Below are 24,912 nucleotides of genomic sequence, written 5' to 3'. Positions count from 1 at the left end.
CCAAAGTGGGGGAAACACCCCAAAATCTGAGAGGAGGACAGTCCCAAAGGGGTGGGACACCCCTGATTTAGGAGAGGGGATCCCCAGGGTCGGGGGGACAGCCCTGTCCCTGTCCTGTCTGTCACCCAGGGCCACCCCCGCAGTGTCACCGTGTCCCCAAACCCGCCGGGTCACGGCGGGACAGGAAACGAAACCCTCCATTCATTTCCTCTTCACACCTCGGGGAGGAAACGGGGAAAATTTTGGGGTTTGTTGGGGGTGGAAGGTGAGAAAACGCCGGGCCAGATGTCCCCAGCTGTTCCCCTCTTGTCCCTAAATTCTCCCCATTTTCCACATCCCCACCCCAAAATTTTGACAGCAAACGCTTTGAAAAAAAAAAAAATTCGTTTAATAATACAACAACGAGGGAAGATTTTTTTGGGGGAGACAAAAATCCCGAGAATTTCAGGGGGGGGATCCCGGCGGATCCGGCCGCGCTGGGACCCCCCCACACCCCACGCTCCAGCACGGGGGGAAAAACGGGAATTTTTGATGATTTTTTTGAGGGGATCTCGGTAGGAAAGAAGGAAAGAAGAGCCTCCCACGGGCACGGGAGGAGCCCCGGGACTCGTCGGACAGGTCCGGCCGTGCCCGCGGGGCTCGGGGAAAAGGGAAGGGCGTGGGAAGGGCCTGTCCGGGCACACCGGGGGACAGAGGGGACAGCGGGGACACCCCCGGGAAGGGGAAGTGTCCCTCCGTACCGCGGGGAACGCGGGGGAACCGGCAGGGAACCGCTCCGCTCGTACCGTGGGGTGGCCGGGATGTCACTGGGGGGTCCCCAGGGTGGCCCCAGGGTGTCCCTAGGGTGTCCCTAGGGTGGCCTTGGGGCCATGAAGTGTCCATGGGGGGGGTCCATAGAGTGTCCCCAGGGCCATGGGGTGGCCAGGGGTGTCACCGAGGGGTCCCCAGGGTGGCCCCAGGGTGTCCCCAAGGTGGCCTCGAGACCATAGGGTGTCCCCTGAGTGTCCATGGGGTGTCCCCGGGGTGTCCCCAGGGTGTCCCCAAGGTGGCCTTGGGACCATAGGGTGTCCCCAGAGTGGTCATGAGGCTGTAGAGTGTCCCCAGAGTGGCCTTGAGGCCATGAGGTGTCCATGGGGGATCCATAGGGTGTCCCCAGGGTGGCCTTGGGACCATGGGGTGTCCCCAGGGTGTCCCCAGAGTGGCTTTGAGGCCATGAGGTGTCCATGATGGGGTCCTTGGGGTGTCCCCAAGGCGGCCTTGGGACCATGGGGTGTCCCCAGAGTGGTCTTGAGGCTGTAGAGTGTCCATGGGGTGTCCCCAGGGTGTCCCCAAGGTGGCCTTGAGGCCATGAGGTGTCCATGGGGGGTCCACAGGGTGTCCCCAGGGTGGCCTTGGGGGGTCCATGAGGCTGTGGGGAGTCCATGAGGCCAAGGGGTGGCCATGGGGTGTCCCCAAGGAGGCCTTGGGGCCATGAGGTGTCCATGGAGGGTCCACAGGGTGTCCCCAGGGTCACCTTGGGGTGTCCACGAGGTCATGGGATGTCCACAGGGTGGCCGTGGGGTGTCCCCAGGGTGGTCTTGGGGCCATGGGGTGTCCATGGAATAACCTCGAGATGTCCATGAAGCCACGGGGTGTCCACAGGATGTCCCCAAGTTGACCATAGGGTGTCCCCAGGGTGGCAGTGGGGTGTCCACGATGCCATGGGATGTCCATGGGGTATCCATGGGGTGACCATGGTCACCAACCCCTCACACCGACGTGGTGCACTCGCGCGTCAACGGCGCCGTGGCCAACTCGGCCACACCACCACCACCACCGCCGGCCACAACCCCTTTGTCCAGCGAGCTGGATGTCCGCAGCGGCACCCCCGGCCGGCCGCACTTCCCCGACCTCCTCCTCCTCCTCCTCCTGAAGCCCTCCCCGGCACAGCAGAGCACCCTGAGGAACTCCCCACGCATGTCCTTGCTGCGCAGCATGTAGATGACGGGGTTGGCGGCCGAGTTGAGCGTGGCGAAGGCGAAGAAGTAGTTGGCGCTGTACAGGACGCGGCAGGCGCGCACCGGGCACGAGGCGTCCAGCAGGAGGATGATGAAGGCGGGCAGCCAGCACACGATGAAGGCTCCCAGCACGATGGTGACCGTCTTGAGCAAAGCCAAGGTCTGCGCCGAGGCGATCTCGGCGTGGCTGGAGCGCACCACGCAGTAAATCCTGGTGTAGAGCCCCACGATGGCCATGAGGATGAGGGTGAAGATGGTGGTGACGAAGAGCACGTAGCGCTTGGAGTAGAGCGGCAGCACGGTGGAACAATCCTCCAGGTCGCTGATGCAGTTCCAGCCCATGATGGGCAGGCTGCCCACGGCGCCGGCGATCACCCAGCAGGCGCCGATCAGCAGCACCATGCGGCAGCCCTTGTCGCTGCCGTACACCTTCACCTTGGTGATGGCCACGTGCCGCTCGATGGCGATGGCCAGCAGGCTGAACACCGAGGCCGCCAGCGTGGCGAAGGCCGTGCCCTCCCTCACAAACCACTGCACGGGGGTCAGGCTGAAGGTGGTGCTGCCCGACAGCAGAGTGTTCGCCATGAACGCCGCCCCGGCCAGCAGATCCGACGCCGCCAAATTCCCGATGAAGATGTACATGGCCAGGTGCAGGCGCTTGTTGCGGCAGATGGAGACCAGCACCAGCAGGTTCTCCAGCACGATGACGCAGCAGAGCAGCACGATGAGGGCCGAGCCCACCCAGCGGGACGGCGAGGGGCTCTCGGTGTCGCCCTTGGTGAAGTTGTAGTGCTCGCGGATCTTGTCGCGGTTGAAATATTCCTTGTAGATGCTCCCCATGGCGCTGTGGGGGTGAGGGGGGTGAGGGCGGCGGTGGGGATGGTGACGAGGCTCAGCGCCGCCGGGACATGGCTCCTGGGGAGGGAAATGTCATAGTGGTGTCACCTTGGTGTCACCAAAGTGACCCAAGGCTCAGCGCCGCCGGGACATGGCTCCTGGGGGGAGAAATGTCATAGTGTGTCACTTTTGTGTCACCTTGGTGTCACCTCTGTGCCACCTTTGTACCATCTTTGTGCCACCAGGGTGACCCAAGCCTTAGTGCCACCAGGACATGGCTCCTGAGGATGGCAATGTCACCTCATTGTCACCTTTGTGCCACCAGGGTGACCCAAGGCTCAGCGCCACCAGGACACGGCTCCTGAGGATGGCAGTGTCACCTTTGTGCCCACGCCACCAGGACATGGCTCCTGGGGGGAGAAAATGTCCATAGTGGTGTCACTTTGGTGTTACCTTTGTGCCACCAGGGTGACCCAAGCCTTAGTGCCACCAGGACATGGCTCCTGGGGACAGCAATGTCACCCCATTGTCACCTCTGTGCCACCAGGGACACCCTGGGGTGTCACCCGGGTGACACCGGGGTGGCAGGAGGTGACAGGCACCCCACAGTGAATGGGGTGGGACACCCTGGGGGTGGCCGGAGGTGACACCAGGTGATGTCACTGCTCTGTCCCTGTGTCCCCCCTCCCCAAATTTCAGGACAGGACCCCCCGGTAAAGCCCCGTCCCCCCTCCCGACCCGGGACCCCCGAGAGCTCCGGGACAGGACTGGGGGGGGCCCCGGTGGCACCGGCCTGGAGCTGTCCCGGTCCTGTCCCGGCACCAGAACTCCTCCGGAGCCGTCCCGGTGCCGCCCAGAGCAGTCCTGGAGCAGTCCCGGTATCAGAATTCCCCCAGAACCGACCCAGTGCCGTCCCAGAGCGGTCCCTGTCCTGTCCCGGTACCAGAATTCCCCCAGAACCGTCCCCGGTGCCGTCCCGGAGCAGTCCCGATATCAGAATTCCCCCAGAACCGTCCCGGAGCCGTCCCAGAACGGTCCAGGAGCCCCCGGTGCCGTCCCGGAGCGGTCCCGGTGCCAGAATTCCCCCAGAACCATCCCAGAACCGTCCCGGAGCCCTCGGTGCCGTCCCGGAGCGGTCCCGGTGCCAGAATTCCCCCAGAACCGACCCAGTGCCGTCCCAGAACCGTCCCGGAGCGGTCCCTGTCCTGTCCCGGTACCAGAATTCCCCCAGAACCGTCCTGGAGCCCCCGGTGCCATCCTGGAGCGGTCCCGGTACCGGAGTCCCCCCCCAGAACCGTCCCGGAGCGGTCCCAGAGCCGCCGGAGCGGTCCTGGAGCCCCCGGAGCCCCCAGACCCGTCCCAGAACCGTCCCAGAACCGTCCCGGAGCCCCCGGTGCGGTCCCAGAGCTCCCGGTGCTGTCCCGGAGCCCCCAGAGCGGTCCCGGAGCCCCCAGACCCGTCCCAGACCGGTCCCGAAGCCCCCAGACCCGTCCCGGAGCGGTCCCGAAGCCCCCAGACCCGTCCCAGAGCGGTCCCGGAGCCCCCAGACCCGTCCCAGAGCGGTCCCGGAGCCCCCAGACCCGTCCCAGAGCGGTCCCGGAGCCCCCAGACCCGTCCCAGAGCGGTCCCGGAGCCCCCGGCCCCGTCCCAGAGCGGTCCCGGAGCCCCCAGACCCGTCCCAGAGCGGTCCCGGAGCCCCCGGCCCCGTCCCGCCGCCGCCCGGCGCTGGCGCAGCCGCGGCCGGTACCGGGACACCGCCCCGGGCTCCCGCCGGCCCCGGGATTCCCCTTTAGCCCCCCCGGACCCCCCGAGCCCCGTACCGGTACCGGTGCCGGTTGGAGCCGGCGGTGCCGGTCGGAACCGGCCCGGAGCGTCCGCCGCTTCCCCTTCCCCTTCCCGCCCCAACGGGGGGGGCACACCGGGGGAAAACGGGCGGGGCCGGGGGCGGCGGGACCCCCGGGAACGGGCCGGGTCCCAAACCGGGATCACAAACCGAGATTCCAAACCGGGATCCCAAGCAGGGGTTCTGAACTGGGATCCTAAATCAGGATCCTAAACCAGGAATGGCCCCGGGATCCCAAACCAGGATCCCAAACCAGGATCCCAAACCAGGATCCCAAACCAGGATCCCAAGCCGGGATCCCAAACAGGGGTCCTAAACTGGGACCCCAAACAGGGATTCCAAACCGAGAATGGCCCCAGGATCCCAAACTGGGATTCCAAACCGGGATCCCAAACACGGAACAGCCCCGGGATCCCAAACCGGGATCCCAAACAGGGAATGGCCCCAGGATCCCAAATCAGGATCCTAAACCGGGATCGGCCCCGGGATCTCAAACTGGGATCCCAAGCAGGGAACAGCCCCGGGATCCCAAACTGGGATCCCAAACAGGGAATGGCCCCAGGATCCCAAATCAGGATCCTAAACCGGGATCGGCCCCGGGATCTCAAACTGGGATCCCAAGCAGGGAACAGCCCCGGGATCCCAAACTGGGATCCCAAACCAGGACCCGAAACCAGGACCACAAACCAGGATTCCAAACCGAGAATGGCCCTGGGATCCCAAACCGGGATCCCAAACCGGGATCCTAAACCGGGATCCTAAACCAGGAATGGCCGTGGGATTCCAAACCAGGATCCCAAACAGGGATCCCAAACCGGGAACAGCCCCGGGATCCCAAACTGGGATTCCAAACCGGGATCAGCCCCAGGATTTCAAATCGGGATCCCAAACCGGGACCTTAAACCAGGAATGACCCCGGGATCCCAAACCGGGATCCTAAACTGAGAATGGCCCTGGGATTCCAAATTGGGACCCCATACCAGGACCCTAAACTGGGAATGGCCCCTGGATCCTAAACCAGGATCCTAAAAAGGGATCCTAAATTGGGACCTTAAGCCGGGATCCTAAATCGGGACCCCAAACCAGGAATGGCCCTGGGATCCCAAACCGGGATCCTAAATGGGGAATGGCCCCCGAATTCCACACTGGGAGCCCAATCCAGGAACAGCCCCGGGATCCCAAACCGGGATCCTAAACTGGGAATGGCCCCGGGATTCCAAACTGGGATCCCAAATCAGGAATGGCCCCAGGACCCCAAACCGGGATCTTGCACTGGGAACTGTGGGAACTGGGATTCCAAACTGGGAACTGGCCCTGGGAACTGCCCCCAGAATCCTGAACTGGGAATTGTGGGAACTGGGATTCCAAACTGGGAATTGCCCCAGGATCCTGAACTGGGATCCTGAACTGGGAACTGTGGGAACTGGGATTCCAAACTGGGAACTGCCCCTGGGAACTGCCCCCAGAATCCTGAACTGGGAATTGAACTGGGAATTGCCCCGGGATCCTGAACTGGGATCCTGAACTGGGATCCTGAACTGGGAATTGCCCCAGGATCCCAAACTGGGAACTGGACTGGGGTCTCACACTGGGATCCGAAAATGGGGGGTCCCACACCAGGATCCCACACCAGGACCCCAGAATTCCCCCAGGATCTCCTGCCCGGTTTTGGGGTGGTCCTGGGACCCCCCAGCCCTGGATCCCCTCAGGTTTTGGGGCGGTCCCAGGATCCCCTCCCAGTTTTGGGGTGGTCCCTGGACCCCCCAGCCCTGGATCCCAGCCCTGGATCTCCTCCCGGTTTTGGGGCAGTCCCAGGACCCCCTCCCCGGTTTTGGGGCAGTCCCAGGACCCCCTCCCAGTTTTGGGGCAGTCCCAGGACCCCCTCCCCGGTTTTGGGGGGTCCCAGGACCCCCAGCCCTGCCGGGGGAGGGGGAAAGGCGGCTCAGGGCCCGCGGGGGCTCAGCGGGGCCGCTCGGATCCCGAAATATCCCGGAGCAAATTGGATCAGGGCGGATCCGAGCCGAGCTTAGCGCCGGCTTTAACCGCGGGGGCGGCGGCCAGGACGGCGGGGGGGTCCCCAAGACCCTCCCCAGACCCCCCAGACCCCCCAATCCCCCCCCAAACCCCCCAAAACCTCCCCCAAGCCCCCCAGACACAACAGGACCCCCCACCCCATCACCGTCCCCATGGGGGATTTTGGGGACCCCCCTCCCCAGCCCCACCCCAGAAAGTTCCAGATGTGCCCCCCCCCCCCTCCAAGGACCCCCCCCTCCCCTTTCTCCTCCTCCAGCTGCGAGCCAGATGTTGGCGTGGCCGAAACAGCTGGGCCGGGACGGGGACAATGAGAGGGGTGGCACCTGAACCACCCCCTCAATCCCAAAATTATCCCCCCAATCCCAAAATTATCCCCTCCAATCCCAAAATTTTCCCATCCACCCCAAAATTCTCCCCCCCAAAAAACTTTTGGGGACACTCCCGAGTCCCCCCCCCCACCTTTGGGGGGACAGAGGGGACACTGGGGGGGTCCCCAAAAAAGGGGGAACCCCAAGGGGGGTTAAAAAGGGGGTTTTGGGGGTTTTTTGGGGGGTTTTTTTTGGGGTCTTACCGGTCCCGGGGCCGGTCCCGGCAGCGCTGAGCGCCCGTCCCGGCTCCAACATGAGCGGGCGGGGGCGGAGGGGGCGTGGCTAAATCAGGACACGCCCACAAATGGGCGTGGTCAACAAAGCCACGCCCCCTCTCACCCACCATGGCTGGGACCCCCCAAAATGGGGAGGGGGACAAGGAAAAACCCACCCAGGGTGTTCCTGTTTTTGGGATTAAAAATGAGGTGAAAAAGGAGAAAAATCCTCTGATCCCACTCCCCAAATTTGGGGATTTTTAAAGGATTTTAGAGATTTTTTTCTGATTTTTTGGGATTTTTTTTTCCTCGATTTTGGGGATTTTTTTTTCGTATTTTGGGGAATTTTTTTTCCGTATTTTAGGGGATTTTTTTTTTTCCAGATTTTGGGGATTTTTTTCCGACTTTTTTTGGGACTTTTTCCTCCCTAATTTTGGGATTTTTTTTCCCCTAATTTTAGGATTTTTCTCCGACTTTGGGGAATTTTTTTCCCCTAATTTTGGGGATATTTTTTCCCCGACTTTGGGAATTTTTTTCCCTCGATTTTGGGATTTTTTTCCTCGATTTTTTTGGTGGGGTTGTTTTCCCTATTTGGGGGACTTTCTTCCCCCATTTTTAGGATTTTTTTCTCCTATTTTTGGAATTTTTTTCCCCAATTTTTGGGATTTCTTCTTGATTTTTGGGACTTTCCCCCCTCTATTTTTGGTTTGTCTTTTCCCCTATATTTGGAATTTTTTCCCCCCTATTTTTAAGGTTTTTCCCCCCTATTTTGTTTTATTTCCTTCTCTATTTTTGGTGATTTTTCCCCCCAATTTTTTGTGATATTTTCCGAATTTTTGGGGATTTTTTTTTTTTCCCAGCTCGGAAGAAAATTTCCCAAAAAAAACCCCCCAAAAATTCCCAAAATTTTGCGCTCTGGGGAGGGGCCGGAGAAGGGATTTAAGTGGGATTTAATTAGAAACAGGAGCGGAATTTCCCGCCCACCCGGAGCCCCCCCGGGACGAGGCGGGGCTTGGGAAAAATGAATGGGAGAAAAAAATAAATAAAACCACACACACAAAAAAAAAAAAAAAAAAAAAAAAAAAAAAAAAAAAAAAAAAAAAAGAGAGAGAATTCCCGGTGGGAATTTTGGGGGGGAGAAGCCCCAAACTGGGAAATGGGACTGGGAATGGGAAATGAAAATGGGAACTGGGAATGGGGAATGGGACTGGGAATGGAAATGGTTAATGGAAATGGGAATTGGGAACTGGGAATGGGAACTGGGAATGGGGAATGGGAACTGGGAATGGGAACTGGGAAATGGGAACTGGGAATGGGAACTGGGAATGGGAAATGGGAACTGGGAATGGGAAATGGAAATAGACACTGGGAATGGGAAATGGGAAATGGGAGAGGGAATGGGAACTGGGAATGGAAATGGGAAATGGGAACTGGGAATGGGAAATGGGACTGGGAATGGAAATGGTTAATGGAAATGGGAATTGGGAACTGGGAATGGGAAATGGGAACAGGGAATGGGAACTGGGAATGGACAGGGACACTGGCACTGGGATGGGGAACTGGGAAGGGACAGGGACACTGGGAAGGGGCACTGGGAAGTGGCACCAGCACTGGGAATGGACACTGGCACTAGGAAGTGGCACTGGGAAGGGACAGTGATACTGGGAATGGATACTGGGAATGGACAGGGACACCGGGAAGTGACAACTGGATTTGGGGGAGCTTTGGAAGGGGGGGGGGGTCACTGGGGGGGATATTAGGGTGGGGTCAGCAGGGGGACACCAGCGAGGGGGATTTGGGGCTGGGGGACACCGGGATCCCTGGGATGGGGGACACAAGGGGGAAGGGGTCCTGGGGGTCCCTGGGCTGGGGGACACAAGGGGGGGACACACCAAGGGGGGTTCCCGGGGGGTCCCTCCCCCTGTTCTTCCTCCCCCTCCTCTTTCTCCTCTTTTTCCCGCCGTTCCGCCCCCCGCCGGAAGTGACGCCATGCGCGCTGACGTCACGCGCCTGACCCCCCCGCCCTCCCGCGCTTTCCTGCCATGATCCGCGCGGGGGCGGCCGCGCTGAGGGCCTGGGGCCGGGGCCGGGGCTGGGCCGGGGTATGGGAACGGAACCGCCACCGGGACCGGGCTGGGCTGAGGGGACAGCGGGCAGAGATCGGGCTGGGCTGAGGGCCTGGGGCTGGGGCCGGGGCTGGGCCGGGGTACGGGACCGGCACCGGGACTGGGCTGAGGGGAGAGCGGGCAGGGATCGGGCTGGGCTGAGGGGAGAACTGTGGGGAACGGGCTGGGCTGAGGGGAGAGGGGGCAGAGACCGGGCTGGGCTGAGGGGAGAGATCGGACTGGGCTGAGGGGAGAGCGGGCAGAGATCGGGACTGGGCTGAGGGGAGAGCGGGCAGAGATCGGGACTGGGCTGAGGGGAGAGCGGGCAGAGATCGGGACTGGGCTGAGGGGAGAGCGGGCAGAGATCGGGCTGGGCTGAGGGGAGAGCGGGCAGAGATCGGGACTGGGCTGAGGGGAGAACGGGCAGAGACCGGGCTGGGCTGAGGGGAGAACGGGCAGGGATCGGGCTGGGCTGAGGGGAGAACGGGCAGGGATCGGGCTGGGCTGAGGGGAGAACGGGCAGGGATCGGGCTGGGCTGAGGGCCTGGGGCCGGGGCCGGGGCTGGGCCGGGGTACGGGACCGACACCGCCACCGGGACCGGGCTGGGCTGAGGGGAAAGATCGGACTCGGCTGAGGGGAGAGACCGGGCTGGGCTGAGGGGAGAACGGGCAGAGATCGGCTGGGCTGAGGGGAGAACGGTGGGGACCGGAACAGGAATCGATACTGAGCTGGGCTGAGGGGAGAGCGGGCAGAGACGGGAACCGGGACCGACACCGGGGCCGGGTTTAGCGGGGAACCGCACCGGGCTGGGTTAAGGGGAGAGCGGGCACAGAACGGCACCGAGATCAAACTAGACTGAAGGGAGAACGGGCGGAGAACGGCACCGGGCCCCCGTCAACCCAAAAATCCCCAAAATCAGGGAAAAAAAAACCGAAGCCCAATAAACGGGACCGGGGCGAGGGGCGGGGCCATCGCTGAGGGGCGGGGCCAGTGCTGAGGGGCGGAACCAGATCACTGAGGGGGCGTGGTTATCGCTGAGGGGCGGGGCCGGGGCGGAACCAAGTGTGGGATGGGCCGGGGAGGGTTCGGGGGGCCGGGCCGAGTCCAAGAACGGGGCTGGGGGTGGGCGGGGGTCGTGTCCCCCCTCCCCTCGGCCCGTGGTTGATTCCTTATTCCCCCCCTTGTTATCTCAGTTCTCGACGGCGCCCCCGGCCCCGCCCGCGGCCCCCGAGCCCCGCAGGGGTGAGTGAGGGGACACCGCGGGGACACCCTGGGGACATCCTGGGGACACCTTGAGGGGCTGGGGACACCTTGGGGACAATGGGGAGGGGGTGAGTGTGGGGCTGGGGACAGCTTAGGGACACTTTGGGGACAGTGCAGGGAATTGGGGACACCCTGGGCCACCTTGGGGACAGCGGGGAGGGGCTGGTCCTGGGGTTGGGGACAGCAGGGACTGTCCTGGGGACATCGTGGACAAGGCCACCAGGGAGCTGGGGACACCTGAATCACCCTGGGGACAGCAGGGACACCCTGGGGACATCAGGGATAACCCTGGGGACATCAGAGACCACCCTGGGACACCCTGGGGACATCAGGGATAACCCTGGGGACATCAGAGACCACCCTGGGACACCCTGGGGACATCAGCCCTGGCTGTCCCTGCTTTGGGGGATGCCCCAGGCCACCCTCCTCTCTGTCCCCAACGTGTCCCCATGTCCCCAGACACCCCCCTGGTGCTGTCCCCGCTGCTGTCCCTGTCCCCAGTGTGTCCCCAACATGTCCCCACGTCCCCAGAGACCCCTCCTAGTGCTGTCCCCAATGTGTCCCCATGTCCCCAGTGTACCCCTGTGTCCCCAGAGATGCCCCCGCTGCTGTCCCTGTCCCCAATGTGTCCCCAACGTGTCCCCAGCCACACCCCCGGTGCTGTCCCCAATGTATCCCTGTCCCCACCATGTCCCCAGCGTGTCCCCAGCGTGTCCCCAGCCACACCCCCGGTGCTATCCCTGTCCCCACCATGTCCCCAGTGTGTCCCCAGGCAGGACCCCGGTGCTGTCCCCACCGCTGTCCCTGTCCCCAGTATCCGCACCATGTCCCCAGTGTGTCCCCAGGCATGCCCCCAGTGCTGTCCCTGTCCCCAGTGTCCCCAATGTGTCCCCCTGTCCCCAGGCTCACCCCCAGTGCTGTCCCTGTCCCCAGTGTCCCCAATGTGTCCCCATGTCCCCAGCCATGCCCCCGGTGCTGTCCCCACCACTGTCCCTGTCCCCAGTGTGTCCCCACCATGTCCCTGTGTCCCCATGTCCCCAGGCTTGCCCCTGCCGCTGTCCCCGGTGCTCCGGAGCTGCTCTGTCCCTGTCCCCAGTGTCCCTAATGTGTCCCCAATGTGTCCCCAGTGTCCCCACCATGTCCCTGTGTCCCCAGGCTCGCCCCTGCCGCTGTCCCCACCGCTGTCCCCGGTGCTCCGGAGCTGCTCCGTCCCTGTCCCCTCCCCGCTGTCCCCCGTCCAGGCCTGGGTGGAGTCCCTGCGTCACCCCGAGGACACCCTGAGGGGCCTGGCCGACCTGCACCCTGGAGTCTTCGCTGTCACCCCCAGGTGAGGCCTCTGGGGACACCCCTGGGTGCGGGGGGGGGACACCCATGGGTGCAGGGGGGGAGTGTCACCCTCTGTGTGTCACCCCGATGTCACCAGGCTGGACGTCCTGCACGCGGTGGCCACGTGGCAGAGGAACTACAAGAGGATTGTGAGTGGGTTTGGGGGGGATAAAGGGAGATTTGGGGGTGAAAAGGGGAATTTGGGGGGTAAAAAAGAGAATTTGGGGGTAAAAAGGGGGATTTGGGGCTGAAAAGGGGGATTTGAGGGGAAAATTGGGGGTTAAAAGGGAGAATTTGGGGGGTAAAAAGGGGAAATTGAGGAGGGGAAGGGATGATTTGAGGGGTAAAAGGGAATTTGAGGGCAAAAAGGGGGGATTTTGGGGGAAAGGGGAATTTGAGGGCAAAAAGGGGGGATTTAGAGGGGAAAAAGGGGGATTTGGGGGTAAAAAGGGGGGTATTTGGGGGTGTTTGTTTTCCTTCTTGTCTCCTGTGCCCCTTGTTGTCCCCTCTCTGTCCCTTGTCCCCTCTCTGTCCCCACTGTGTCCCCCTTGTCTCCCCTTGTCCCTCTGCGTCCCCCTGTGTCCGTTGTCCTGTCTCTGTCCCCGTGTCCCCTGTGTGTCCCCAATGTCCCCGTGTGTCTCCCATGTCCCCTGTGTGTCCCCACATCCCTTGTGTGTCCCCAATGTCCCCTGTGTATCCCCATGTCCCCTGTGTGTCCTCATTGTCCCCTGTGTGTCCCGATGTCCTCTGTGTGTCCCCACATCCCTTGTGTGTTCCCAATGTCCCCCAATGTCCCCTGTGTATCCCCAATGTCCCCGTTGTCCCCTGTGTGTCCCCAGAGCCACGCCCGTGTCCGCACTCGTGCCGAGGTTCGGGGCGGTGGCCGCAAGCCCTGGAGGCAGAAAGGGACAGGCCGGGCCAGGCAGAGCTCCATCCGGTCACCGCTGTGGCGTGGGGGTCAGTGACACCTGGGGACACCTTGGGGACACCTGGGGACACCTGGAGACACCCTGGGGACAGCCCAACACACGGGGACAGGGTTTAGGGACATCTCGGGATGGGCTCCATCCGGTCACCGCTGTGGCGTGGGGGTCAGTGACACCTGGGGACACCCTGGGGACAGCCTGGAGACACCCTGGGGACAGCCCAACACACGGGGACAGGGTTTAGGGACATCTCGGGATGGGCTCCATCCGGTCACCACTGTGGCGTGGGGGTCAGTGACACCTGGGGACACCTGGGGACACCCTGGGGACACTTTGGGGACACCCAAACACATGGGGACACCTGGGGACAGGGCTTGGGGACAGCCCAACAGCCAGGGACAGGGCCACTAGAGCTTGGGGACACCTTGGGGACACTCAGACACCTGGGGACAGGGCTTGGGGACAACCTGGGGTGCTTTGGGGACATCCTGGAGCATCTTGAGGTCATCAGGGACCACCCCGGGGACATTCTGGATCACCGTGGGGACATCAGGGACCATCCTGGGGACATCAAAAATCATCCTGGGACACTCTGGGGACATCAGGGGTGGCTGTCCCTAGTTTGAGGTGTCTGGGGACACCCTGGGGACATCAGGGACCACCCTGGGGACACAAGACCTGGCTGTCCATGCTTTGGGGTGACTTGGGCTGGCTCGGGGACACCGTGGGGCCACCAGGGGCTGTGTGGGGTGTGTCCCCTCCTCAGGAATGTCACCGTGTCCCCTCTGGTGACAGGTGGCATCGCCCACGGCCCGCGGGGCCCCACCAGCTATTTCTACATGCTGCCCATGAGGGTCCGGGTGCTGGGGCTGAAGGTGGCGCTGACCGTGAAGATGATGCAGGTACGGGGGTGTCCCCGGGGGTTTGGGGACACTGGGGTGGCACTCGGGGGTTTGGGGACACTGGGGTGGCACTGACTGTGAAGATGATGCAGGTACGGGGGTGTCCCCGGGGGTTTGGGGACACCAGGGGGTTTGGGGACACTGGGGTGGCACTCAGGGGTTTGGGGACACTGGGGTGGCACTCGGGGGCTTGGGGACACCAGGGGTTTGGGGACACCAAGGTGGCACTGACTGTGAAGAGGATGCAGGTACGGGGGTGTCCCCAGGGGTTTGGGGACACTGCGGTGGCACTCGGGGGTTTGGGGACACTGAGGGTTGGGGACACTGAGGGCTTGGGGACACCAGGGTGGCATTCAGGGGTTTGGGGACACCAGGGTGGCACCCTGGGGTTTGGGGACACCAGGGCCTTGGGGACACTGAGGGTTGGGGACACTGAGGGCTTGGGGACACCAAAGTGGCACTCAGGGGTTTGGGGACACCAGGTGTTCGGGGACACCGGGGGCTTGGGGACACCAAGAGCTTGGGGACACCAAGGTGGCACTCAGGGGTTTGGGGACACCAGGTGTTCGGGGACACCGGGGGCTTGGGGACATTGTGGGCTTGGGGATACCAGGGTGGCACTGAGGGCCTTGGGGACACTGAGGGCTTGGGGAGAATGAGGGCTTGGGGACACCAGGGTGGCACTGAGGGCCTTGGGGACACCGAGGCCTTGGGGACGAGGTGACAATGTCCCTGTTGTTGGCAGGACGACCTGCACGTCGTGGACAGCCTGGAGGTGCCGAGCCGTGACCCGCGGTACCTGCAGGACCTGGCCCGGTTCCGCCACTGGGGCAGCTCCGTGCTGCTGGTGGACGTGTGAGAGGGGATGGGGACACTGGGGACACTGGGGACAGCCTGGGGACACTGGGGACAGCCTGGGGACACCCTAGGGACAGCCTGGGGACACCCTGGGGACAGCCTGGGGACACTGGGGACACACTGGGGACAGCCTGGGGACACACTGGGGACAGTGGGGACAGCCTGGGGACACTGGAGACAGCCTGGGGACAGTGGGGACAGCCTGGGGACACCCTGGGGACAGTGGGGACACCCTAGGGACAGCCTGGGGACAGTGGGGACAGCCTGGGGACACCCTGGGGACAGCCTGGGGACACTGGGGACACTCTGGGGACAGTGGGGACAGCCTGGGGACACCCTGGGGACACTGGGGACACCCTGGGGACAGCCTGGGGACACCACAAACAGATCACCAAAAGCTTGAGAACACCAGGGCTGGGTATCCTTGCCTTGGGGACACGTTGGGGACACTTCAGGGACACTTCGGGGACACTTTGGGGACAATCCCACCCCCTTTCCTCCCCCCCAGTGACGAGTTCCCGGAGAACATCAGCGCCGCGGCCGAGGGGCTCAAATCCTTCACCCTCATCCCAGCCCTGGGTGAGCCCCACCTCCCCTGACCCCCCTTTTAATGACCCCACAGACGTCCCCAAACTGTCCCCAACGTGTCCCCACCGTGTCCCCCGCAGGGCTCAACGTGCACAGCCTGCTGAAACACCAGACCCTGGTGCTGACCCTGGGCGCCGTCACCTTCCTGGAGCAGCGGCTGCTGTGGCACGACTCGCGTTACTCGCCCCTCTACCCCTTCTCCCTGCCCTACAGGGACCTTCCCGGGGCCCCCCGGGGTGGGTGAGACCCCCAGGGGCCACCTGAGACCCCCGGGGGCCACCTGAGACCCCCCTGGGCTCAGGGAGACCCCCCCAAACTGGATCCCATGGGGTGAGATCTGGTCCCGATCTCATCGCGATGGGATTTGGGGACACGGTGACACAACATCATTATGTCCCTTCTCCATGTCCTACAGGGACCTTCCCGGGGCCCCCCAGGGGTGGGTGAGACCCCCAGGGGCCACCTGAGACCCCCAGGGGCTGCCTGAGACCCCCCCGGGCTTGGGGAGACCCCCTAAACTGGGATCTGGCCCCCCAAACTGGGATCTGGACCCCCCAAACTGGGATCTGACCCCCAAACTGGGATCTGACCCCCCAACTGGGATCTCACCCCCCAAACTGGGATCTGACCCCCCAAACTGGGATCTGGAGCCCCAAACTGGGATCTGGCCCCCCAAACTGGGATCTGACCCCCCCAAACTGGGATCTGACCCCCCAAACTGGGATCTGGAGCTCCAAACTGGGATCCGACCCCCCAAACTGGGATCCGACCCCCCAAACTGGGATCTGACCCCCCCAAACTGGGATCTGGAGCCCCAAACTGGGATTTGGACCCCCGAAACTGGGATCTGGACCCCCAAACTGGGATCTGGACCCCCAAACTGGGATCTGGACCCCCCCAAACTGGGATTGGACCCCCCAAACTGGATCCAGCCCCGATCCCGTGGGGAGTTTGGGGCTCTCGGGCACTGCTGTGGCAATTAAAGGGATTTTTTTTATTTCCATGGATGTTTGGATTTATTTTTGGGGATCCCCCCCCTCAAATTCCAAAATTCCAATTTAATCCCAGACCCTTTTCCAGCCCCCTCCCCTTAATTCCAACCCCTTCCCCAAATTCCAAACCCTTTTTCCAGCCCCTTCCCCAAATTCCAAACCCTTTTTTGAGCCCCTTTTAACTCCAGCCCCCTCCCCAAAATTCCAGCCCCTTTTCCAGCCCCCTCCCCTTAATTCTATCCCCCTCCCCAAATCCCAAACCCCTTTTTGGAGCCCCCCAAAAAATCCCAACCCCTTTTCCAGCCCCCTCCCCTTAATTCCATCCCCCTCCCCAAATCCCAAACCCCTTTTTTGGAGCCCCCCAAAATTTCAACCCTTTTTCCAGCCCCTTCCCCAAATTCCAACCCCTTTTTTGGAGTCCCCCAGAATCCCAAACCCCTTTTCCAGCCCCCTCCCCTTTTAATTCCAAACCCTTTTTTGAGCCCCTTTTAATTCCAGCCCCCTCTCCAAAATCCCAAACCCTTTTCCAGCCCCCTCCCCTTAATTCCAGCCCCTTCCCCAAATCCCAAACCCCTTTTTGGAGCCCCCCAAAAAAATTCCAACCCCTTTTTCCAGCCCCCTCCCCTTAATTCCAAACCCTTTTTGATCCCCTTTTAATTCCAGCCCCTTTTCCAGCCCCTCCCCTTTTAATTCCAAACCCTTTTTGAGCCCCTTTTAATTCCAGCCCCCTCCCCAAAATCCCAAACCCTTTTCCAGCCCCCTCCCCAAATTCCAACCCCTTTTTTGAGCCCCTTTTAATTCCAAACCCTTTTCCAGCCCCTTCCCCAAATTCCAACCCCTTTTCCAGCCCCTCCCTTTAATTCCAAACCCTTTTCCAGCCCCTTCCCCAAATTCCAAACCCCTTTTTGGAGCCCCCCAAAATCCCAAACCCTTTTTCCAGCCCCCTCCCCTTAATTCCATCCCCCTCCCCAAATCCCAAACCCCTTTTTGGAGCCCCCCAAAACAATCCCAAACCCCTTTTCCAGCCCCCTCCCCTTAATTCCAGCCCCCTCCCCAAATCCCAAACCCTTTTTTGAGCCCCTTTTAATTCCATCCCCTCCCCAAATCCCAAACCCCTTTTTGGAGCCCCCCAAAACAATCCCAACCCCCTTTTTCCAGCCCCTCGTTCCCCCGCAGGTTTTTCCCAGGAATTCCCCCCCTCTGCCGCCGGAATTCCGGGAATTTCGGAGGAAATTCTGATTAAAAACAAACCGCTGACTCACCCCGGGGATTTCAGCGCTTGGGGTGGGGGGGGAAGTTCAAAATTCAGGGGAATTTTAGGGAATTCCGAGGGGAATTTTTGGATTTTTTTTAGGAATTTTAAAGGGTTTTGAGGGGGGAGGAATCCCAGGGAAAAATAAATAAAAATAAAAGTGAAAGGGAGAGTTGAGAAGAATTTATTTTTCCTGATTTCTCACGGTTTTGGGTTTGTGGGTTTGTTTTTTATTTTGTTCCTGTTTTTCTCTGTTTTAGGGTCTTTTTTTTTTAGATTTTATTTTATTTTATTTTATTTTATTTTATTTTATTTTTTTCCTGGATTTCCCCGTTTATTATTATTATTATTATTATTATTATTATTATTATTATTTTCCCACCAGGTTTTTGTTGTTGGAGTTTTTTGGGGGGTTTTTTGTTTGTTTTTCTCCCCCGGTTTTCCTATTTTTTTGGGTTTTTTTCCCCCCAATTTCTCACTTTTTTTTTTTTTTTTTTTTTTTTTTTTTTTTTTTTTTTTGAAGGTTTCTTTTTTTTTTCCCTGTTTCCCCCGGGTTTTTGTGTTGTTGTTTTTTGTTTTTTGTTTTTTTTTTTTTTTTTTCCTTTCCCTGATTTTCTCGTTTTTTGAGTTTTTGGGGTTTTTTTTTGTGTGTGTTTTGTGGGGGTTTTTTGTTTGGTTGGTTTTGGGGTTTTTTTGGTGTCTTTTGGGGTTTTTTTGGTTTTTTTTTGGTTTGTTGTTTTTTTTTTTTTTGTGGTTTTTTTTTTTGTTGTTGTTTTGGTTTGGTTTTTGGGTTTTTTTTCTTTTTCGTTTTCTTTTTCTTTTCTTTTTTTTTTTATTTTCTTTTTTCTTGTTTTTTTTTTTTCCTTTATTTTTTTTTTTTTTTTTTTTTTTTTTTTTTTTTTTCCTGATTTTTCCCGGTGTTTTAGTTTGGTCTTTTTTTTTTTTTTTTCTTTTTTTTTTTTCTTTTTTTTTCTTTTTCTTTTTTTTTTTTTTTTTTCCAGTTTTTTGGGATCTTTTTCCCGGTTTTGGGAGGGATTTTTTCCCCTTTTTTATTTATATTTTTTTTCGGGGGGGATTTCCCGGTTTCTCCCGGTTTTCCAGGTGAGCGAAAAATTCCGGGAAAACCGGAGGGGACAGGGAGGGGACAGGGAAGGGACACGGAGGGACACGGAGGGACAGGGGGGGACAGGGGGGGACAGGAGGGGACAGGGGGGACAGGGGGGGACAGGAGGGGACAGGAGGGGACAGGAGGGGACAGGGGGGGACGGGGGGGACAGGGGGGGACGGGGGGGACAGGGGGGGACACGGAGGGACAGGGAGGGGACAGGGGGGACGGGGGGGGACAGGAGGGGACAGGGGGGGACAGGAGGGGACAGGGAGGGGACAGGAGGGAGAGGCCACAAATGGGGCTGGGGGGGCACAAGGGGACACCCAAGGGACACCCCAGGGGACATTGGCAGGACAGGGGGACACAATGGTGACCAAGAAGTGACAGTGACAATGGGAGTGGCACCAGAGGACACTGGAGGGAGGTGACAGTGACAGCGACAGTGACAATGGCACCAGGGGACACTGGAGGGAGGTGGCAGTGGTACCAGGGGACATTGGCAGGGAGGTGACAGTGGCACAAAGGGGATGGGAGGTGACAGTGGCACCAGGGGACACTGGAGGGAGGTGACAGTGGCACTACAGGTTGGGAGGTGACAGTGGCACCAGGGGACATTGGCACCGGGTCACATCCTGCGGAGGGGGTGGCACGTCCTGTTGACTCCGAGCTGGCACCGCCCTCCTGTCCCCATTGTCCCATTTGTCCCCATTGTCCCCATTTGTCCCCATTTGTCCCCATTGTCCCCATTGTCCCCTTTGTCCCCATTGTCCCATTTGTCCCCATTGTCCCCTTTGTCCCCCGTGTTCCTGTTTTTCCTGTCCTCCATTCTGGCCCATCCACCTCTGTGTCCCCAATGTCCCCATGTCCTTGTCCCAATGTCCCTGTCCCCCATCTCTGTCCATCCACCTCTGTGTCCCCAGTGTCCCTGTCCTGTCCCCAATGTCCCCGTCCTGTCCCCATGTCCCTGTCCCCCATCTCTGTCCATCCAACTCTGTGTCCCCAATGTCCTTGTCCCCATGTCCCCATTCTGTCCCCAGTGTCCCTGTCCCCTTGTCCCCAATGTCCTTGTCCCCATGTCCTTGTCCATCCAACTCTGTGTCCCCATGTCCTTGTCCCCATCCAGTGGCCTCCAAATATTCCCGACATTCCAGGGACAGGGACAGGGACAATCCACCTTGGGGACACCATGGGGACATTCCTGGTGGCCCCAAACCATCCCAGTGACAAGGACAGTCCTCAGAGAATGGCGGGGAGGTGACACAATTTGGGGACACCATGGGGACATTCCTGGTGGCACTGAACCATCCCAGTGACAAGGACACTCCACAGGGAATGGCAGGGAGGTGACACCATGGGGACACCATGGGGACATTCCCAAACCATCCCAGTGACAATCCTCTGGGACTGGCAGGGGAGGTGACACGACTTGGGGACATTCCTGGTGGCCCTGAGCCATCCCAGTGACAAGGAAAGTCCACTGGGAAGGGCAGGGGACACGTTTTGGGGACTGTCACCTCGGCCAGGGGCACGTGACACCCTCGTGGTGCAGAAGGGGAACCTCGTGGCTGTGACAACGTCACCGGATTTCCGTCCTCGGTGACCCGGAGGTGACAAAGTGATGGGGGGGGGGGTGACAGGGGTGGGTGACACCACCAGGGCCTGGGAAAGGGGAATGTAGGGGATGGGACAGTGGGGACAGCTTGGGGACATCTTGGGGACATCCTGGACCATCCTGGGGACATCCTGGGGACATCAGGGACAACCCTGGGGACATCAGGGACCACCTTGGGGACACCCTGGGGACATCAGAGACCACCCTGGGGACACCCTGGGGACATCAGGGACCATCCTGGGGACATCAGGGACAACCCTGGGGACACCCTGGGGACATCAGAGACCACCCTGGGGACATCAGTGACCACCCTGGGGATGTCTTGGGGACATCAGGGATAGGGGTTCTTGGGGACACCATGGGGACACCAGGGACCACCCTGAGAACACCCTGGGGACATCAGGGGCCACCCTGGGGACACCAGTGACCACCCTGGGATACCTTGGGGACATCAAGGACCACCTTGGGGACATCAGGGCCCACCCTGGAGACACCCTGGGGACATCAGGGACCATCCTGGTGACACCTGGGGACATCAGAGACCACCTTGGGGACACCTTGGGGACATCAAGGACCACCCTGGGGACATCAGGGACCACCTTGGGGACATCAGGGCCCACCCTGGGACACCCTGGGGACATTAGTGCCCACCCTGGGGACACCAGGGACGTTCCCACGCTTCCAGGGGTGACAAAAATGCCCCGAAACGTCAAAAAGCAACAAAGAATTGAGGAAGTGACAAACCCCGGGTGACAGTGACAGTGACAGTGACAGTGACAGCCAATGGCGGCCACCGGGGCCACCCCCGGGCGGGGGACAGGCGGGGGACAGGCACGGGTGACATCCCTGTCACCGGCGGGGGGGTGGCACTTCAGGGACCCCCCCCCCCCAAAAGGGTTTGGGGACAAGGGGGGACAAGGGGGGACAAGGGGGGGACAAAGGGGGGACAAGGGGGGACAAAGGGGGGACAAGGGGGGGACAAAGGAGGGGACAAAGGGGGGACAAGGGGGGGACAAAGGGGGGACAAGGGGGGACAAGGAGGGGACAAAGGGGGGACAAAGGGGGGACAAAGGGGGGACAAAGGAGGGGACAAAGGGGGGACAAGGGGGGACAAGGAGGGGACAAAGGGGGGGACAAGGGGGGACAAGGGGGGACAAGGGGGGGACAAAGGGGGGACAAGGGGGGACAAAGGAGGGGACAAAGGGGGGACAAAGGGGGGACAAAGGGGGGACAAGGGGGGACAAGGAGGGGACAAAGGGGGGACAAGGGGGGGACAAGGGGGGACAAGGAGGGGACAAATGAGGGGACAAGGAGGGGACAAGGGGGGGACAAGGAGGGGACAAGGGGGGGACAAGGGGGGACAAGGGGGGGACAAAGGGGGGACAAGGGGGGACAAGGAGGGGACAAAGGGGGGACAAGGGGGGACAAGGAGGGGACAAAGGGGGACAAGGAGGGGACAAGGGGGGGACAAGGAGGGGACAAGGGGGGGACAAAGGGGGGACAAGGGGGGACAAGGAGGGGACAAAGGGGGGACAAGGGGGGGACAAGGGAGGACAAGGAGGGGACAAATGAGGGGACAAGGAGGGGACAAGGAGGGGACAAGGGGGGGACAAGGGGGGACAAGGGGGGGACAAAGGGGGGACAAGGGGGGGACAAGGAGGGGACAAAGGGGGGACAAGGGGGGGACAAGGGGGGACAAGGAGGGGACAAATGAGGGGACAAGGAGGGGACAAGGGGGGGACAAGGGGGGACAAGGAGGGGACAAGGGGGGGACAAGGAGGGGACAAAGGGGGGACAAGGGGGGACAAGGAGGGGACAAAGGGGGGACAAAGGGGGGACAAAGGGGGGACAGGGAGGGGACAAATGAGGGGACAAGGAGGGGACAAGGGGGGGACAGGGAGGGGATAAATGAGGGGACAAGGAGGGGACAAAGGGGGGACAAGGAGGGGCCAAAAAATGTCACAGGATGGAGAAAAAAGGAAAGAAAGTGTCACAGGATGGAGAAAAAAGATAAATAAATGATCCCGGGATGGGCAGGAAGGGAAGAGGGACAGGAATTTGACCCGGGATGGGACAGGAATTTATCCCGGGACAGGAATTTTCCCCCTCCAGCCCCTCCAGGAGCTCCCCCAGCCCCGGAAATTCCCCGGGGGGGGCGGGACAGGGGAACCGAGATATAAAAACATCGCCCTGGGCGGGAACGGCCCAGAAACGGGGGAGGAACACGCGGGGAGAGCCAGGGACGGACAGACGGACACAGGGACGGACACAGGGACGGACAGACAGAGGGACAGGGGAGGACCCAGAGCCCACCCTGAGACCCCAAAAGGAGCCCCAAGGGGACCCAAACCCGGAAAAAATTGAATTTATCCAGCCTGGAGATAACGGAGAGCCAGAACTGAAACCTCCAGGGGAACCTGAATTGATCCATCCAGGAGAACCCGAACTGATCCATCCCTGGGAACCCGGATTGATCCAGCCTGGAGATAACGGAGAACCTGATCCATCCCTGGGAATCCGGATTGATCCATCCAGGAGAACCCCAATTGATCCAGCCCGGAGAACCCGAATTGATCCTTCCAGAAGAACCTGAACCGACTTTTCCCGGTGCTCCAGAACCGACTTTTCCAGGAGAACCAGAACCGAACCTGAGAACCTGAATTGATCCAGCCCAGAGAACCCGAACCGAACCTTCCAGGAGAACCTGAACCGACTTTTCCCGGTGATCCAGAACCGACCCTTCCTGGAGAACCCAGAGAACCCAAACCGAACCTTCCAGGAGAACCCGAACCAAACCAGCCCAGAGAACCCGAATTGATCCTTCCAGAAGAACCTGAATCGACTTTCCCAGAAGAACCTGAACCGACTTTTCCCGGTGCTCCAGAACCTGGAGAACCCAAATTGAACCTTCCCTGGGAACCCGAACCGACTTTTCCCAGTGCTCCAGAACCGACTTTTCCAGAAGAACCAACTTTTACCAGAAGAACCTGAACCAACTTTCCCAGAAAAACCTGAACTGACTTTTCCAGAAGAACCTGAACCGAACCCTCCAGGAGATCAAGAACCGACTTTTCCCGTTGCTCCAGAACCGACTTTTCCAGAAAAACCTGAACCAACTTTCCCAGAAGAACCAGAACCAACTTTCCCAGAAGAACCAGAACCAACTTTCCCAGGAGATCCCGACCCTCCCCATCCCAAAAATCCCCATCAGATCCTTCCTGGGAAACCCCGAGTGGTTCTTCCCTGGGACCTCCCTCCTCAAACCCCAAAAAAACCCCAAAAAAACCCAAAAACCCCCCAAAAAACCCAAAAAAACCCCCCAAAATCCCACTGGACTTTTCCTGGTAGGGGATGGAGCCGCTGGCGCTGCTGGTTCTGGCCTTGGGCACCCTGAGTGTCATCACAGGTGAGGAAAAGGACACTAAAAATGACATTTTTTGGGGATTTTTTAACCCCCCCATGGCATAAAAATGTCACTGGAGGTGTCACTGAGATCTGTGGGGGGTGGGGAAATGTCAGGATGTGGTTGAGATGGGTTTTTTTTATTTCCCACGCGCCCGTTTAACGGAGAATTTTGTTTATTATTGTGAAATCCCTTTTTTTTTTTTTTTTAAATAATCAAAAAACAAAAAAAACCCTCCCAAAAAAAAAAAAAAAAAAAAAAAAAGACAAAAAACCAACAAAAATTAAAAAAAAAAAAAAACCAAAACAAAACAAAACTAAAAAAAAAAAAAAAAAAAAAAAAAAAAAAAAAAAAAAAAAAATTAAAATAATAATAATAAATTGGGAATTTATTTTTTTTTCTCTCTCTCCCGCCCTCCCTTTCCTGGCTGGGCCATTCTGGGAAAAGGGAGGTCGGTTCCTCTCAAGGGAGGATCTGAAATCGCTGCCCGGGGAATCCCCCCAGGGCTCAGCCCGGGGGGTTCCCGAGGGGCCACCGGGGGCTCCTTTTTCCCCTTTTGGGTTCCTCAAACCTCTTTTTTTTTTTTTTTTTCTACATCCCAAAATGTTTCTCGTGAATTTAGGTTTTTTTTCTGGTCAGTTTAGGGGTTTTTCTCTGTTGGTATTTTAATTTTTCTCTGCTGGTTTTTCCTATTTTTCCACATTTTGTTGTTGTTTTTCCCCTTGTTTTCTATATTTTCTCATTGTTTCCTCATTTTTCCCCATTTTCTTGCTGTTTCCCCCCATTTCCTGCTATTTCCTCCCTTCTTTTTCCCACTTCACCTAATTTTCCCCCATTATTTTTCCCATTTCCCCCCATTATTTTTCCCAATTTTCCCCAATTTCCCCCATTATTTCCCCCATAATTCCCCTCATTCCCCTCATTATTTTTCCTCAATTTTCTCCCCAATTTTCCCCCATTATTTCCCCCTATTATTTTCCCCATTTCCCCCAAATTTCCCCTCATTATTTTCCCCCCATTTCTCCTAATTTTCCCTCATTATTTTTCTCCCCATTTTCCCCAATTTTCCCCCATTTTCCCCCCATTATTTCCCCCCATTTCCCCCATTATTTTTCCCCATTTTCCCCAATTTTCCCCCATTCCCCCCATTATTTCCCCCATAATTTCCCCCCATTATTTCCCCCCATTTCCCCCCATTATTTTCCCCCATTTCCTCCATTATTTTTCTCCATTTCCTCCATTATTTTCCCACAATTTCCTCCATTATTTCCCCTATTATTTC

The 24,912-nt window shown here is 59.1% G+C and overlaps 3 protein-coding genes and 1 long non-coding RNA gene across 10 annotated transcripts; 2 read left to right on the top strand and 2 right to left on the bottom strand.

Moving 5' to 3' along the window:
• Positions 1 to 1,748: 1,748 nt before the first annotated feature.
• S1PR2 (sphingosine-1-phosphate receptor 2) lies at positions 1,749 to 3,245 on the bottom strand (the record flags this gene model as incomplete). The annotated part of the gene is made up of 3 exons (XM_083881948.1): positions 3,215 to 3,245; positions 3,033 to 3,145; positions 1,749 to 2,942 (listed from the first exon to the last, which is right to left on the bottom strand). The coding sequence occupies exon 3, from the start codon at positions 2,835 to 2,837 to the stop codon at positions 1,749 to 1,751; it is 1,089 nt and encodes a 362-aa protein (XP_083738074.1). The 5' UTR covers positions 2,838 to 2,942; positions 3,033 to 3,145; positions 3,215 to 3,245.
• MRPL4 (mitochondrial ribosomal protein L4) lies at positions 2,836 to 16,270 on the top strand (the record flags this gene model as incomplete). Its single annotated transcript, XM_083881947.1, has 10 exons — positions 2,836 to 2,849; positions 3,843 to 4,656; positions 10,594 to 10,642; positions 11,819 to 11,990; positions 12,087 to 12,138; positions 12,829 to 12,946; positions 13,711 to 13,817; positions 14,563 to 14,672; positions 15,184 to 15,254; positions 15,344 to 16,270. The coding sequence occupies 10 exons, from the start codon at positions 2,836 to 2,838 to the stop codon at positions 15,505 to 15,507; spliced, it is 1,671 nt and encodes a 556-aa protein (XP_083738073.1). The 3' UTR covers positions 15,508 to 16,270.
• A 5,893-nt stretch (positions 16,271 to 22,163) lies between these two features.
• On the bottom strand, positions 22,164 to 23,688 carry LOC310921757 (uncharacterized protein; the record flags this gene model as incomplete). Of its 7 annotated transcripts, none has more annotated exons than XM_083881978.1 (4): positions 22,164 to 22,625; positions 22,726 to 22,803; positions 22,919 to 22,999; positions 23,135 to 23,688. In XM_083881978.1, 4 exons carry the CDS (start codon positions 23,686 to 23,688, stop codon positions 22,187 to 22,189), a joined length of 1,152 nt encoding a protein of 383 aa, XP_083738104.1. In that variant the 3' UTR covers positions 22,164 to 22,186. The 7 variants fall into 7 exon arrangements, with proteins under 7 accessions (XP_083738104.1, XP_083738106.1, XP_083738109.1 ...); XM_083881980.1 differs by lacking the exon at positions 22,726 to 22,803 and having other exon boundaries at positions 22,164 to 22,684; positions 22,876 to 22,999; positions 23,135 to 23,238; positions 23,335 to 23,688; XM_083881983.1 differs by lacking the exon at positions 22,726 to 22,803 and having other exon boundaries at positions 22,164 to 22,684; positions 22,876 to 22,931; positions 23,115 to 23,214; positions 23,335 to 23,688.
• Positions 23,044 to 24,010, top strand: LOC310921758. The gene is made up of 2 exons (XR_014592200.1): positions 23,044 to 23,102; positions 23,401 to 24,010. It is a non-coding gene; the product is annotated as an uncharacterized lncRNA (long non-coding RNA).
• Positions 24,011 to 24,912: the final 902 nt, after the last annotated feature.

The sequence above is a fragment of the Zosterops lateralis genome (genome assembly GCF_965231275.1).
Source record: "Zosterops lateralis genome assembly, chromosome: 36".
In the NCBI taxonomy this organism is placed as follows: domain Eukaryota; kingdom Metazoa; phylum Chordata; class Aves; order Passeriformes; family Zosteropidae; genus Zosterops; species Zosterops lateralis.
The sequence above is the reverse complement of the archived record's forward strand: the minus strand, read 5'-3'. Positions and strand labels throughout refer to the sequence as shown.